This window comes from Monopterus albus, unplaced genomic scaffold (genome assembly GCF_001952655.1).
Source record: "Monopterus albus unplaced genomic scaffold, M_albus_1.0 scaffold103.1, whole genome shotgun sequence".
Taxonomy (NCBI): Eukaryota; Metazoa; Chordata; class Actinopteri; order Synbranchiformes; family Synbranchidae; genus Monopterus; species Monopterus albus.
Window position 1 is genome coordinate 2,246,467 of NW_018127983.1, and position 12,307 is coordinate 2,258,773.

At 38.7% G+C, this 12,307-nt stretch overlaps 1 protein-coding gene across 7 annotated transcripts in view; it reads left to right on the forward strand.

Annotated features, from left to right (window-relative positions):
- Nucleotides 1-6,066: 6,066 nt before the first annotated feature.
- The window catches only part of tp63 (tumor protein p63), a 33,218-nt gene continuing 26,977 nt past the window's right edge, over nt 6,067-12,307 (forward strand). For 2 of the 7 annotated variants that reach the window (XM_020609973.1, XM_020609978.1), the window contains exons 1-3: nt 6,086-6,264; nt 7,650-7,781; nt 7,898-8,027. In XM_020609973.1, coding sequence (XP_020465629.1) covers nt 7,705-7,781; nt 7,898-8,027 — 207 coding nt within the window. In that variant the 5' untranslated portion in view covers nt 6,086-6,264; nt 7,650-7,704. Of the gene's footprint in view, nt 6,265-6,288; nt 6,615-7,649; nt 7,782-7,897; nt 8,028-8,496; nt 8,571-12,307 lie in introns of those variants that run through there. The other 5 variants (XM_020609975.1, XM_020609980.1, XM_020609974.1 and 2 more) reach the window with 5 other exon arrangements.

Genomic DNA, 12,307 nt, shown 5'->3' on the forward strand with positions numbered 1-12,307 from the left:
TCCCCCCACTGTGACCCTACCTTTTATTATAGCATGCTGATTCATCTGCTCTTCATCTCTGAAAAACCACACAAGGCCTCTAGGTTTACAGTACCATACAACTCAGTGAAGAGGGAAAGTCTGATATTGAATTAGAAGTATGTGCTAGGATGTGGCACAATGTCTGTGCGTGCTTAAATACTTTAGGTAGGGGTTTATATAGGCTACAGTAAAGGATTTTCAGACTGCAATATTTGGGCTTGGTTTCTGCTTATGTGAGGGTCACTTTTTGTTTTCTGTTAATGGCTATCTGTCATCCAGTACCCTAAAATTAAATTTCATTAGAGGTCAGAGATCTTGGCCTGAGTATGTTTAACTTCCTTAAAATCAAACATTTGGGAGGTTTCTCACTCAGTGAATGTTTGTGCTTTTGCTGAATTGACACAGTCAACAATCACTGTCATTCAGAGAGTATTTATGGCAATACTGAGCATGCCTGAAGTCTCCAGGGCCTTTTAATGACAACCGTGATACAACAGATATGCCCTCAACCCACAGAACCACTGGGGAATGTGGGTGGAAATATCAGAACTGGCCAGATGGACACATAGGGGCTGAGCTTTTCAGGACAGTGGCTTACTGTATGTGGTTTTTGCTTGTGGTGCGTGTGTGTGATGGGGGAGGGTGCAGAGTCAAATGTAGTTGCTTGATATCTATATCCTAGCAACTGAGAGTGAGTGATATCCTGTACAACATAAGGTGGGGATTGGTCAAAGAGCTGGCACAAGCCCCTCCTATTTGTAGGGTAGCTAAGAAAACATACCTAAATTCAAAACATCTCTCAAACTTTGTCCACTCTGCACTGTACCATCCGGCACTTTAATCCAGGTCTATTTGTTTATTTATTTTTATTTATTTATTTTTTTCATCAATTCTATTTATTCTTGTAGGTCATGCATAATTGTTGATACAAATGCCTCTATGACAAGCTGATCATTTTGAAGATTTCAGCAAAGTCAGGTTTGGCATGACAACATGAATTCACCTTACAAAGCTGTGCAGTATTACCCAGAGTTTCCTTTTCATCGGTAAGTACATACATATTGTGTAAACTGATGACTCACAGGGTGAAATGTTTCTGAGGTCAGATGATTTTCCAACTTTTTGAAAGTTATATTAACTCCTGAAACATCTTAAATGTCATGTATTGTCAAGTGGTACACATAACAGAATTACATGTGTTATTGCCCTTTACAAATGGGATTCTGAACAGAGCAAATCCAGATAATCTGAATTACTGAAGTGTGAGGATCTTCCTGCATGTTTGTTTGACCTGGATTGCCATTCAGACTAATACTGTCTAAAGGTCCAAAAAGACCTGATAACAGTTGCGTCTGCCTGAATCCTCAGCTGCTGCACTGTGCTGATATATTTATAAGTGTGGGATACTTATGGCAACAATGCATGCATAAAGGGCCATCAGGGTTCAAATGCAGACAGATTGCACATCATCTCTGTTGGTTGCTTGGTCTTCTTCTGATCCCTACTCTAGATGACATGTTGACATTTCAATTCAAAAGATGTCAGATGTTTCGCAGAGGCTATAATCTAGAATAACAGAAGACAGCACTACCATTTAATTATCTCATTCAATCACAGCAAAAATAATGTGTTTTGCATATCTTAGCCCATATGTGTTTTCTATCAGTCTACTAAAGTGATGATAGAAAAACTATCAAAAAATGATAGCAGTATTTGAGATTACAAAATAGAAAAATTAAGCTAACAGCACAGGTAAAATCACACACACAAAAAAACACTATATTAAAGGATTAAACAGGATTATGCTGCTGAGAGTAAACAAAGAGTAAAGTCATCTCACCATGATGAAATAAAACGGATTAAAACATCAAACAGAAAGAAAGAGAAATTCAAAAAAGTGCCAAGAAATGGGGAATAATAATAATAATGCATGGCATAAATGTGAATATCAAATCAATTCACTGCTATATATTTATCTAGCTCTGCATTAGTTCTAATATTGTCAAAATGATAAGTTAAAAAATTATTTCATAATGTTATAGCTTCCATTTGTACTGTATAACAGTAATTGCCATATGTATCTTACCGGGGTCCTTTGTTATGATAAATATTATCATGTTTTCAAAGTTACTATATTTCATCTGTGTCTTCATGTAATAATAATGATGTTGCGTGGTTTCTTGCACCTTGTGTTTGTATTACTTATTATTGTCCAGAGCCTATGAGCCCTATCTTTCAATGAATGCATGGCGTGCAGGACCGGTAGTGCGTCTGTGTTTCCTAATTTCCTACCTGCGGAGTTACAGTTTTCATGACATGCGCATCACATTGCCTTTTTACCAAGCAGCAGTCTGTTGACTTTGCACGAGCTGGTGTGTCCAGGTAAATTTTGGGTATGTTAATAATATAAGGGCGCACACATTGACTGGGCCACTGCCCAGCACAAACCAGGTATGTGGCCAACAGTCAAATCCTTGTTGCCAGTTAATGGGCGCTTCGACTGTGTTGTAATGTGTGCTCATGATTTGGTCCAAAAGTGGCATCCAGGAAAGGCTGAGCCCTTCAGGATCAAAGATGGGCCGAGGACCGCCAGTTTGACAACATATGTATGTGTGAGGAAATTATTGAAATGTTTCAAAACAATGTTCCTCAATAGAGAATGTGTGGCGCATTTTGAAATGTAAATTGCATCAACAAAGAACCAGGACTGTTGTGCACCTTAAGACTTGTTTTCAGGATGAATGGGACAAAATGACACCTGACACATTTCATCACTTGTTGTCCTCAGTCCCTAAATGTCTTTTAAGTGTTGTGAAAAGGAACAGGAACATCAAATCAGAATGAAGTGATTTTGAACAAAGAATAAAATTGATGAGGTATCACATCAAATAATTAGCTGCTGTGTTGTTTTGGAATGTAATACAGGACAGATTTACAAATAAACTATTTCTAATTTTAAATGCAGTTCCAACTTTTTCTAATTTGGGGTTGTATTTATGATTTCAAATAATACCTCCTACCAGTGGTAATTTCATCTTTTTTTATTTTTTGAACAAGGCAAGATTTGGTAGCATTAGCTTTTTATGGTGTTTTTTAAAATAGTTTTTAGACTTTTTTCAGTTTAAGTATAAAGGTATTTTTGGCCCTCTTATTCTTTCCTCCTCTCCTGTTTTCTTTGCATTCCAAAACAAAGGAATTTGTCTGTCCTTTTGCCCCAAAGGATTTGACTTCAGACTGTTTCACTTATAAGAGGAAGAGAAACTTCGGGGGCTTGGGGGTGTTTTGCAGTCATGTCCCTCTTCCAGCCGTGGCTGACAGATGAGAGGGAGGAGGTCTCAGGCCTTTGAACAAGTGATTAATAAAGACACTGGAGAAGGGCCCTGATCGGTTGGGCTGTTTGTTTTGATTGCATTTTCATCGGTTGGTGTGCCCAACCTGCCAAGAGACAATGGCCATCCTGGTTTAGTGCTGACCTCTGCCCCAGTCTCGTCTGGAGGCACCGCACTGTCCTTAAGTGGACGCTGAACAGCCTTTGCCCTAGGCTAACTGAAAAACTCTCTGAGAAACCAGACACCCAAAAGCAGACAAAACTACCAGACCAGGGATAAACCTATCTATTTGAATAGTGTTTCAATAATATAAATCTGCTTAATATTATGAAAAAGGTAAATTATTAGATTTTTAAAAATTAACTTCTAAAACTAACCCTAAGTGACCATAAGATGTTCAATAATGAAGTCAGGTTTTTGTACTTATGAGTTTCCCCTTTTGTATTCCCCTTTTCACTTACAGTAGCTCTGTCCTGTTTCTATGCTGCTGTCATCATTTCAAATATAGTCTAAAAATGTACTTAGTAACAGGCTAAAGTGGACATGCTGTGTCTTTTTGTGAAATGGTCTTGCTCTTTGACAGTGCTTTTTTAACACTATCAAATAAGTTACAACATACAAGAGTGCAGGACATAAATAGAAATAAACATTAGCTTTACTCAGGTAAAACTGAAATGGATTTATAGGCTTACATTTCTAAACATGCTGAACCTGAGAAGCACTCTTTATGATTATATTGTGTAAAAATCAAAATGGAGTTTAACCAAGCAGAGGTCAGATGACACCGGACCTGTTCCACCTGTAATCTTCCTCTCAGTTTTTTCATTTTTTTCTTCATCCACATTGTTATGGTCTTTTTCCAGTGACTAGCATTTTATCATTTGTTAAGCTCCAGCAGGTCCATGTTCAGGATACAACATTATTCCAAAATAAATAAACTTGACCTTAAAATCAGCAACCGTATTTCTGCTAAGGCTTACATTTGCAAACACCTGCTTTTTATCTGGACACAAGACGTCACACACTTTCATCACGCAGCTCTTCAGAAACTCTCCCTCGCTAAATGTCCGGGCTGATTTTCTCCTCCGCCACAATAAAACTTGCTTTCACAGCAGCTTCACTGTGTGATTTCGCTTTGGTGAAAACGTCTGCTGTGATGTCAGATTCCTCTCCAACTCCTCTACCTTCTCTAGCGTCTGCTCTGCATTCACGTTTTTCAGCTTGTCCTGATGTTTTGTCTCGTAGTGCCGTCTTAGGTTATATTCCTTAATTACAGCCACGTTAGCTCCACAAATAAGACACACGTGTTTACCAGCAATGTCAGTAAACATATACTAAGCCTCCCACTGGTTTTGAAAGGCTCTGTTTTCCAAATCAACTTTTCTCTTGGCCATTGTTAGGGGCTAGCTTTGACTTGAAATTAGGGTTGTATACATCAACAGACGCTTGATTGATCTGACGTAATTGACACGGGAATAATCGCAGGTAGTCTATCGTTCGGTAAGGCAGCTGTTGTGCTGCATTATGGGATTTGTAGTTTTTGTGTTTTCAGCGCTTCATATCACTGGGCCATTAAAAAAAGATGTATAAAATGATCTCGTGGGCCGGAGGTAATTGTATGCCAGGCCGGATGTGGCCCGCGGGCCTTAAGTTTGGCACATGTGGTGTACAGAAACATCTGTGCTGAGTACAGGCTGGAAGGCCCAAAGTCAAAATGGGATACACCTCCAAAGGTGGTTGAGAATGACCAAGCTATGATCCTGTGGGACTTCAAGATACAAACTGACAAACTGGTAATGATCAACCAACTGGACATAGTAGTGGTGGACAAACAGAAGAAGAGGGCTGTAGTGATAGATGTAGCAATTCCAAGCAATAGCAACATCAGGAAGAAGGAACACGAGAAGTTCGAGAAATACCAAGGGCTGAAAGAAGAGCTAGAAAAGATGTGGAAGGTTAAGGCACAAGTGGTCCCCATAGTAATAGGAACATTGGGGGCTGTGACCCCCATGGGAGAGTGGCTGCAACGGATCCCAGGAACAACATCAGAGATCTCTGTCCAGAAGAGTGCAGTGCTAGGAACAGCTAAGATACTGCACAGGACCCTCAAGCTCCCAGGCCTCTGGTAGAGGACCTGTCCTTGAAGGAAGAATATAAGACCATCCTGAAGTGGGGGGCAATTGGGGGATTTTTTTAAAATTATTTTTTATGCAGTATATGTACACACACACACACACACACACACACACACACACACACATATATATGGGTATATATATACATATACATATACATATACTGTACATATACATATACTGTACATATATATATACATATATATATGTACAGTATATGTATATGTATATGTATATGTATGTGTGTGTGTGTGTGTGTGTGTGTGTGTGTGTAGGTAGGTAGGTAGACAGGTAGGAAGGAAGGAAGGAATCCGATTTCAAAGAGAATCCACTGGGGCAAAAGTCTAAATAAAATTCAGGTCAAGGAATATGCCTAAAATGGTTTTTCAGTAGCTGTATCACTTATCTAGAACAAAGAGAGATTGTGTTTGATAAAGTTGTTGCAACATATAAACTGTATCACAATTGTAGCTATAAGGATATATATTCATATATGGGAACTCTTTTGTAATATCGTATATCGATTTGACAAATGCCAAAAACCAAAAGCCAGCTTGATTCTACTTGTATTCTCGCGAGAATCTGGTTGCCGTGACAATTAACTAGGGCACGGACTTCCACCTAAACAGAATTCAATTACTTTTACGACGTAGCGGGTAACATGCTAGTTTTACATTTTTTTGTCTCCAAGAATATTTGCAGATTAAATATACTGCAGCAACATACTTCATAGTAATTGTGCAAGAAAGATGCTAAGTCAAGGTAGAAATTAATCCAAGGTGAAGAGAACAGAGCTAAAATTACCGTAGTTTTGCTAGGCATCCATATTGTAACGAAATTAGACTAATTCTTGCTCTAATGCGTTAGCTAGCTAACAAAACTAAAGTTATTAGATAGATAGAAACTTTATTGCAAACTCAAGGTCCAAATTCTGAACAATAAAAAAACAACAATAACAAAGAAAGCAATAAAAATATATAGCTAGACGCACTTAACTTTAATTAATCTCTGTAAATTACACAAAGAAAAAACGTAAATGCATCTTGGCAGATATTTGGCTTTCATGTTGCTTTCACTGAATTAACGTGAGCTAAAATTTTCCTTGCAGACACTGGCTTCTCTCATTGATGTTAGTGAAGTTAGCTGATATATTTGATTTCCTATGTCTCATCATGACCTAATTAAGATAATGTAATTATACATTGTTAGGGGTTTGATTCAAATTGGTGCCTTTGAGTTTGAGTGTATTTGGTCTGTTAGAAATACAGTAGGGATTCATGTTAATAATCACAATTAAATACATTCAACAGTGGGTGACATAGTTAATATGATGTGAAAGTGTCCATGTCAAGTTATAACATTTTTTTTTCTCAGTAGTAGTAAATGGTTGCTCTGCCTAAGTAGCCAAAAAGGTAAACATGGAGCTATTACTGCAAAAAGCCTCTAAATTGATCTTTATATTTGAATCAGGCCCAAATTGAATTATCTGGTTTCAGCCCCTACATTCCCATTTTCATGTTTAATTGAAAATTCGATGTTAGTTCTGTACTCGAGACTTCTGCCTGCATAAGTCAAATTATTTGCTTTATTAGATATGCCTGTATTTGTAAGTTAGGTATTAATATCATTCATCAGGCAGTGTAGGGGAATTCCAAAACCTAAAATAGTGCCAGCTTCAGATTATGCCCCCCAAGCCCATCCAGCTGTACACATACCAGAGGTTGTAGCTGTGCTATGATATAGACTGTGGGGGGAATTCCGCGTGCCTCAGTCTGCAGCATGTGCCACTTCAGCAGAGGCTGAGCTCTGAAGCAGGTGTAATGTTTCAGGGTAGGAGGTCAAAGTGCCTCTGTCTGAATGGTGCATAATCACCATTATGTGTAGTACAAATATTCAGTATTATGCAGGCTGACTTCTTCACAATGGAAGTGCTCCTCATGAATGACTGCCAGCAGGACTCCTCCTCCTGTTTTCTTCCACTGGTTGGGTGGCCAAATCACAGCCCTGTGCATCAGCATTTATGTTGAATATTTGCTGACAGTGCAAAAACTACTTATCAAAATAGTTGTGCCCTTTTAAAATGTCATCCTTATAGCTTATTTGGAGAACGGTCATAAAAAAAAAAAAAGTGAAAATAATACTTGTTGATTCTGTCTCCTTGCAGACTCAGGGACACTTCATCCTGTTTGTCTTGGAGAGAGAGCTCTTTCCTCACCACTATGTCCCAGAATCAGTCACAGACAGCTGACTTCTTCAGCCAAGATGTATTCAACCAACTATTTGATATGCTGGACCAGTACGTGAATACTACTGAAAAAAACAAACAACTGGTGCACACTGGTTTTGTTGTGCTACAAAAATAAATAATAACTTGCAGTTTTTTCAGTGTTACCCATCTCTGTTGTTTTGCAGATCTGCCATTCACTCAGTCCAGCCAATTGAGCTGAACTTCACAGAAGGTCCAACAGATGGGTCTGCAGGAAACACCATTCAGATCAGTATGGACTGCATAACCATGCATGAACAGGATGAGATGCTTTCTGTAAGTACGTAGGTTTGCTATTTGAGGAAAACATTACATTTTCTTTTTTGTTTTTTGCTAGCAATTTCTCCTAACTCAGACTTACCATGAACAGTCATGGAAATAAGTAAAATGACTAATATTCAAAATGGCATGAACCTCAGGTTCACATGACCCAGTTTACCTCAGCATATAGTTTTCTATATTAAGGAACGGAACCTAAAACTATTATCCCTCAGTGTAAACTGAGGAGTAATCATTTTGTTTATAGAAATACACTGATCAGCCACGACATTAGAAGCACTCAAAACCACATTAGACCTAATGTTGTGTAGGTCTCCCTTGTAACTGCAAAACAGCTCTGATCCGTTGGGCTCCACAAGACACGAGAAGGTGTCCTCTGGTATTTGCTACTTAGACGTGAGCAGCAGATCCTTTAATCCTGTAAGTTTTGAGGTGGGGCCCCCATGGATTGGACTTTGTTTTTCAGCACAACCCACAGATGCTTGATCGTATTGAGATCTGGTGAATTTGGAGGCCACAACAACACCCTGAACTTTAGAGGTGAGGGAATACTGTTGCCATGATGGGGTGTACTTGCTCTGCAACAATGTTTAGGTAGGTGGTACATGTCAAAGTAACATCCACATCCAAATTTGAAGGACCCACACACTGCCTCTGTCAGCTTGTCTTCTTCCCATAGTGTTTCTGGTGCCATCTCTTCCCTAGTTCCCTAGTTTGGTCCTTGTGTAAGAATCTGAGTGACTTTGACTTGTCCGTTTTTCCTGCTTTCAACAAATCAGCTTGAAGAACTAATTATTAATTTGCTGCCAAATATGTCCCACCACTTGACAGGTGCCATCGTAAAGAGAGTCTGTTTTTCCCTTCACCTGTCAGTGGTTTTAATGTTGTGGCTGATCAATGTAGATTTAGGCAGTGATCTTTTTGTCACTTATTTATGTTACCATCTAGTAAAGCTGTCAGTTTTATGATGTGTGACCAATGCATATACATAATTAAAAAGATTATGTCAAAACACAGAGCGTGTTCCCTAAAGTCATACGGAATGCTCAAATTATTTCCCAAAAATATTATGGTTTTATTGTATGTCAGTTTTTATTCTGTGCACTTTGTTGTGGCTTTCACTCTTGAGTTATGGGACTTCCAGTGGTAAATTTTCATAAGTTGTATGATAGCAAAATTGCCAGCTACTTTGTTTTGTATTAATAATGGAATTTCCCGAGGACAGTTGTAGAAATGTGGTGCAGAGCAGCTCAACAACCAGTGAATTATCAGCTTTTGTCTGACATGTTGTCTGTAAGGTGATGATATTATCTGGTTTAGACTGGGTCATTCTTGACCTGGGTGGCCCCTCTGATTATCTGTTGAATGTAAAATGTGCGTTTAGACAGTCACATGCTTGATGGTGTGAAATCTTTGGTCAGGGAGCGGGGACCAAACTGGATTATGAGCTTGCTTTTTGTGATAACATAGAACAGACATACACATAATAGTGCAGTTAACTAAAACACTGAAAATCCTTTGTGGTGTTAGATGTTAGGAAATCAATGCTGTGTATGAACTCCCTTCTATTTGACCTGTAGGGAGGGACATATCTTTGTCAGTTCTGCTACTGAAAAATGATGTGCATGTTCTCCTCCCAGGATAGGAATGTTGTTGTCCAGCCAGGGCGGGGAAAAAATAGCAAATAAAAATTTAGTTCAAGGAGCTAAGCAATGTTGCCCTGTTTATCCCCCAAGGGGGCCAGTGCTCTCTTGCAGTGGTGAGTAATGGCCCCACCCCCACCACCCACTTTCCTCTGCACAAAACAGGAGCGTGGTGTGGTGATTGGCACGGCAGCAAATCAGGCAGCATCGGCGTGTTGCTAAGAGCGCTATGCCATGGCGGCTTGCCAATCACCCAGCCCCCAGCATTATTACCAAGTCTGTTTTGTGGGCAAAACCACCTTCACCCTACCCCCCTCTTGCTCTACCCATGTGGAGGTGTGTCATTAGAATGCAGCTCAATGTTTAGTGCCTTGGGGGACTTATTTGTATTGTGTAGGGTTTATGTTTAATCTGAAATTCCTTTTTTCTTCTGGTTTTTTTTTTTCTGTAGCTGCAGGGCAACAGTTTAACACAGCACCTGCCTCTTGCTGAGGTCCCAGCTCTCATCTATCAGTACATGTCTTGTATATGTAAAGTGGGGGTGGCGACAAGAGGTGAAGAGAGGAGCAAGAAGAGGGTAGAATAACATGAAGGAATGTAGCAGAAATAGTGGCTAGAGAAATGCCATATCCTACCCCAAACAGCTGACTTTACACCCAGATAAAGCTCTGATCAGCTGTGCGTGGATTACGCACTGTTGAGCAGAGGGACAGAGCTCATTTTCAGACTTGAGGTACTTTAAACAACTTTACAGCAGAGTAGCTCACTTGACCCACGACTTCTCTGAGATCTGATGTGTTTGGATTCATACTTTTTTCACCACACCTTTTGTGTCTTAAATGTAATAGCTGTTTCTCCCTAATTTACTGTCAGTGTAGTTTTCTACATTTAAAAAACTTGAATCTTAATGCTGTCACCTGGAAAGACTGTTTGTTCTTTGTCATTTTCAAAGCAGCGTTGAGTCATTACATCTACCTCATCTGAAAGAACTCTTTTACTGTAACTCTAAGGCAACTTTGTCCTTTGTCAGATTACTCAAGACATTGAAGAATGCTATACTTCGCAAACTACAACACTAGTTTTACATGCTTAGTAACAAGAAGCACAACGTTGACTTGGCTTCTTTGTCAGGACTGTTACTGTATTTAATCCAGAGTAGACTTGTGCATTTAATACCCCACCTTAATAAGCTGTTCTTTAATGCTCCACCAGTTTGCCTCCAGCACATAAAAACGTGTTTCTGTTAAGGTGTAGTACCAAAGAATGAGTGCTTAAACATGGTCTACATGAATAACTGTTGAGTCAGTAAGTGATCTGCTTGTGGATGTGGGGATGTGACAGAGAGAGCCCCTATTGCCATCATCTTATAATTTTTTCTACATCTTTCTTAGAGCTTGACAAGGCCTAGCTCTGCTGTTTTATAGCAATATTATATGTCAGGATCAACTGAAAAACTTCTGGGTCACACCCTTTTTGAGAGCGTGTGATTAAATCCTTCAGCAATAAATCTCATAAATGTCTTTTTAAAACACCACATACTCTATATGGTTTTTTTTTTTATATATATAATTTATAATTTCAGCAGACCTGTAAGAATTAAGATGCACTGGAGTATATTCACAGTTGGGTTGAAAAATTCAGGCATTACATTTTTTATATTTTACTTTGAAGTGAACTAGGTCACAGGACATCATCCAAGAGTATTATTTTAAGTGTTTTTAATTAATATTAAAAATGAAATTCAAATGTTAAAACTACTTCATGATGGGATAGACCTTGGTTACAATGTTTATTTGAATATGGGCCTTTTTGACCATATGTTAAGGAATTAAGAAGTCCAGTGATTTAAACTCAATCTAAATTTGGAACTAAAAATCAAAGGATATGGCTTTGTTTGAAATTTACTGTAGCATCAAATTCAGTTCAATGTTTTCTAATGTCATGATTTTATTATTTTAGTTTTTACAGGAAAATATTTTTGCCATTTACACATTAAGAACATTAAACAAACTTCTCATCTCTAGTTGTACAGCTTTTGACTATAGCTACAACCAGTGTTTTCTTGCTGTCTGAATAAATACTGTATATAAATTGTGCAGTTCTTAAGGCTTGTCATTGATTAGTGAGAAACTGTCTACAAACTCAACCCTGTTAGCTGTTTGCCCATTGGAAACCATTACTGTGCAGAATCCGTGGCCAGTAAACTAAGATTAGAAGCAGGTTCTTGGGTTCCGAGAAGAGTTCCTGTGGCTAATAATCTCTGACTATTTGCAACTCCCAATCAGAAAAAGTTGGGACGGTATGTAAAATTCATATTAAAATAGATAATAGTGATGTGTAAACCATCTGTGTCCTGTATTACACTGAAAACAACACAGCAGCCCATTATTTGATGCGACACCTCATCAGTTTTTTTCTTTGCTCAAAATAAACACTCACTTCAATTCTGATGCTGCAACACATTCCAAAAAAAGTTGGGACAGTAAAGCATTTACCAAGGTGTGATGTTCCTGTTCCTTTTCACAACACTTAAAAGACATTTAGGGACTGAGGACAACAAGTGATGAAATGTGTCAGGTGTCATTTTGTCCCATTCTTCCTGCAAACAAGTCTTAAGTGCACAACAGTCCTGGG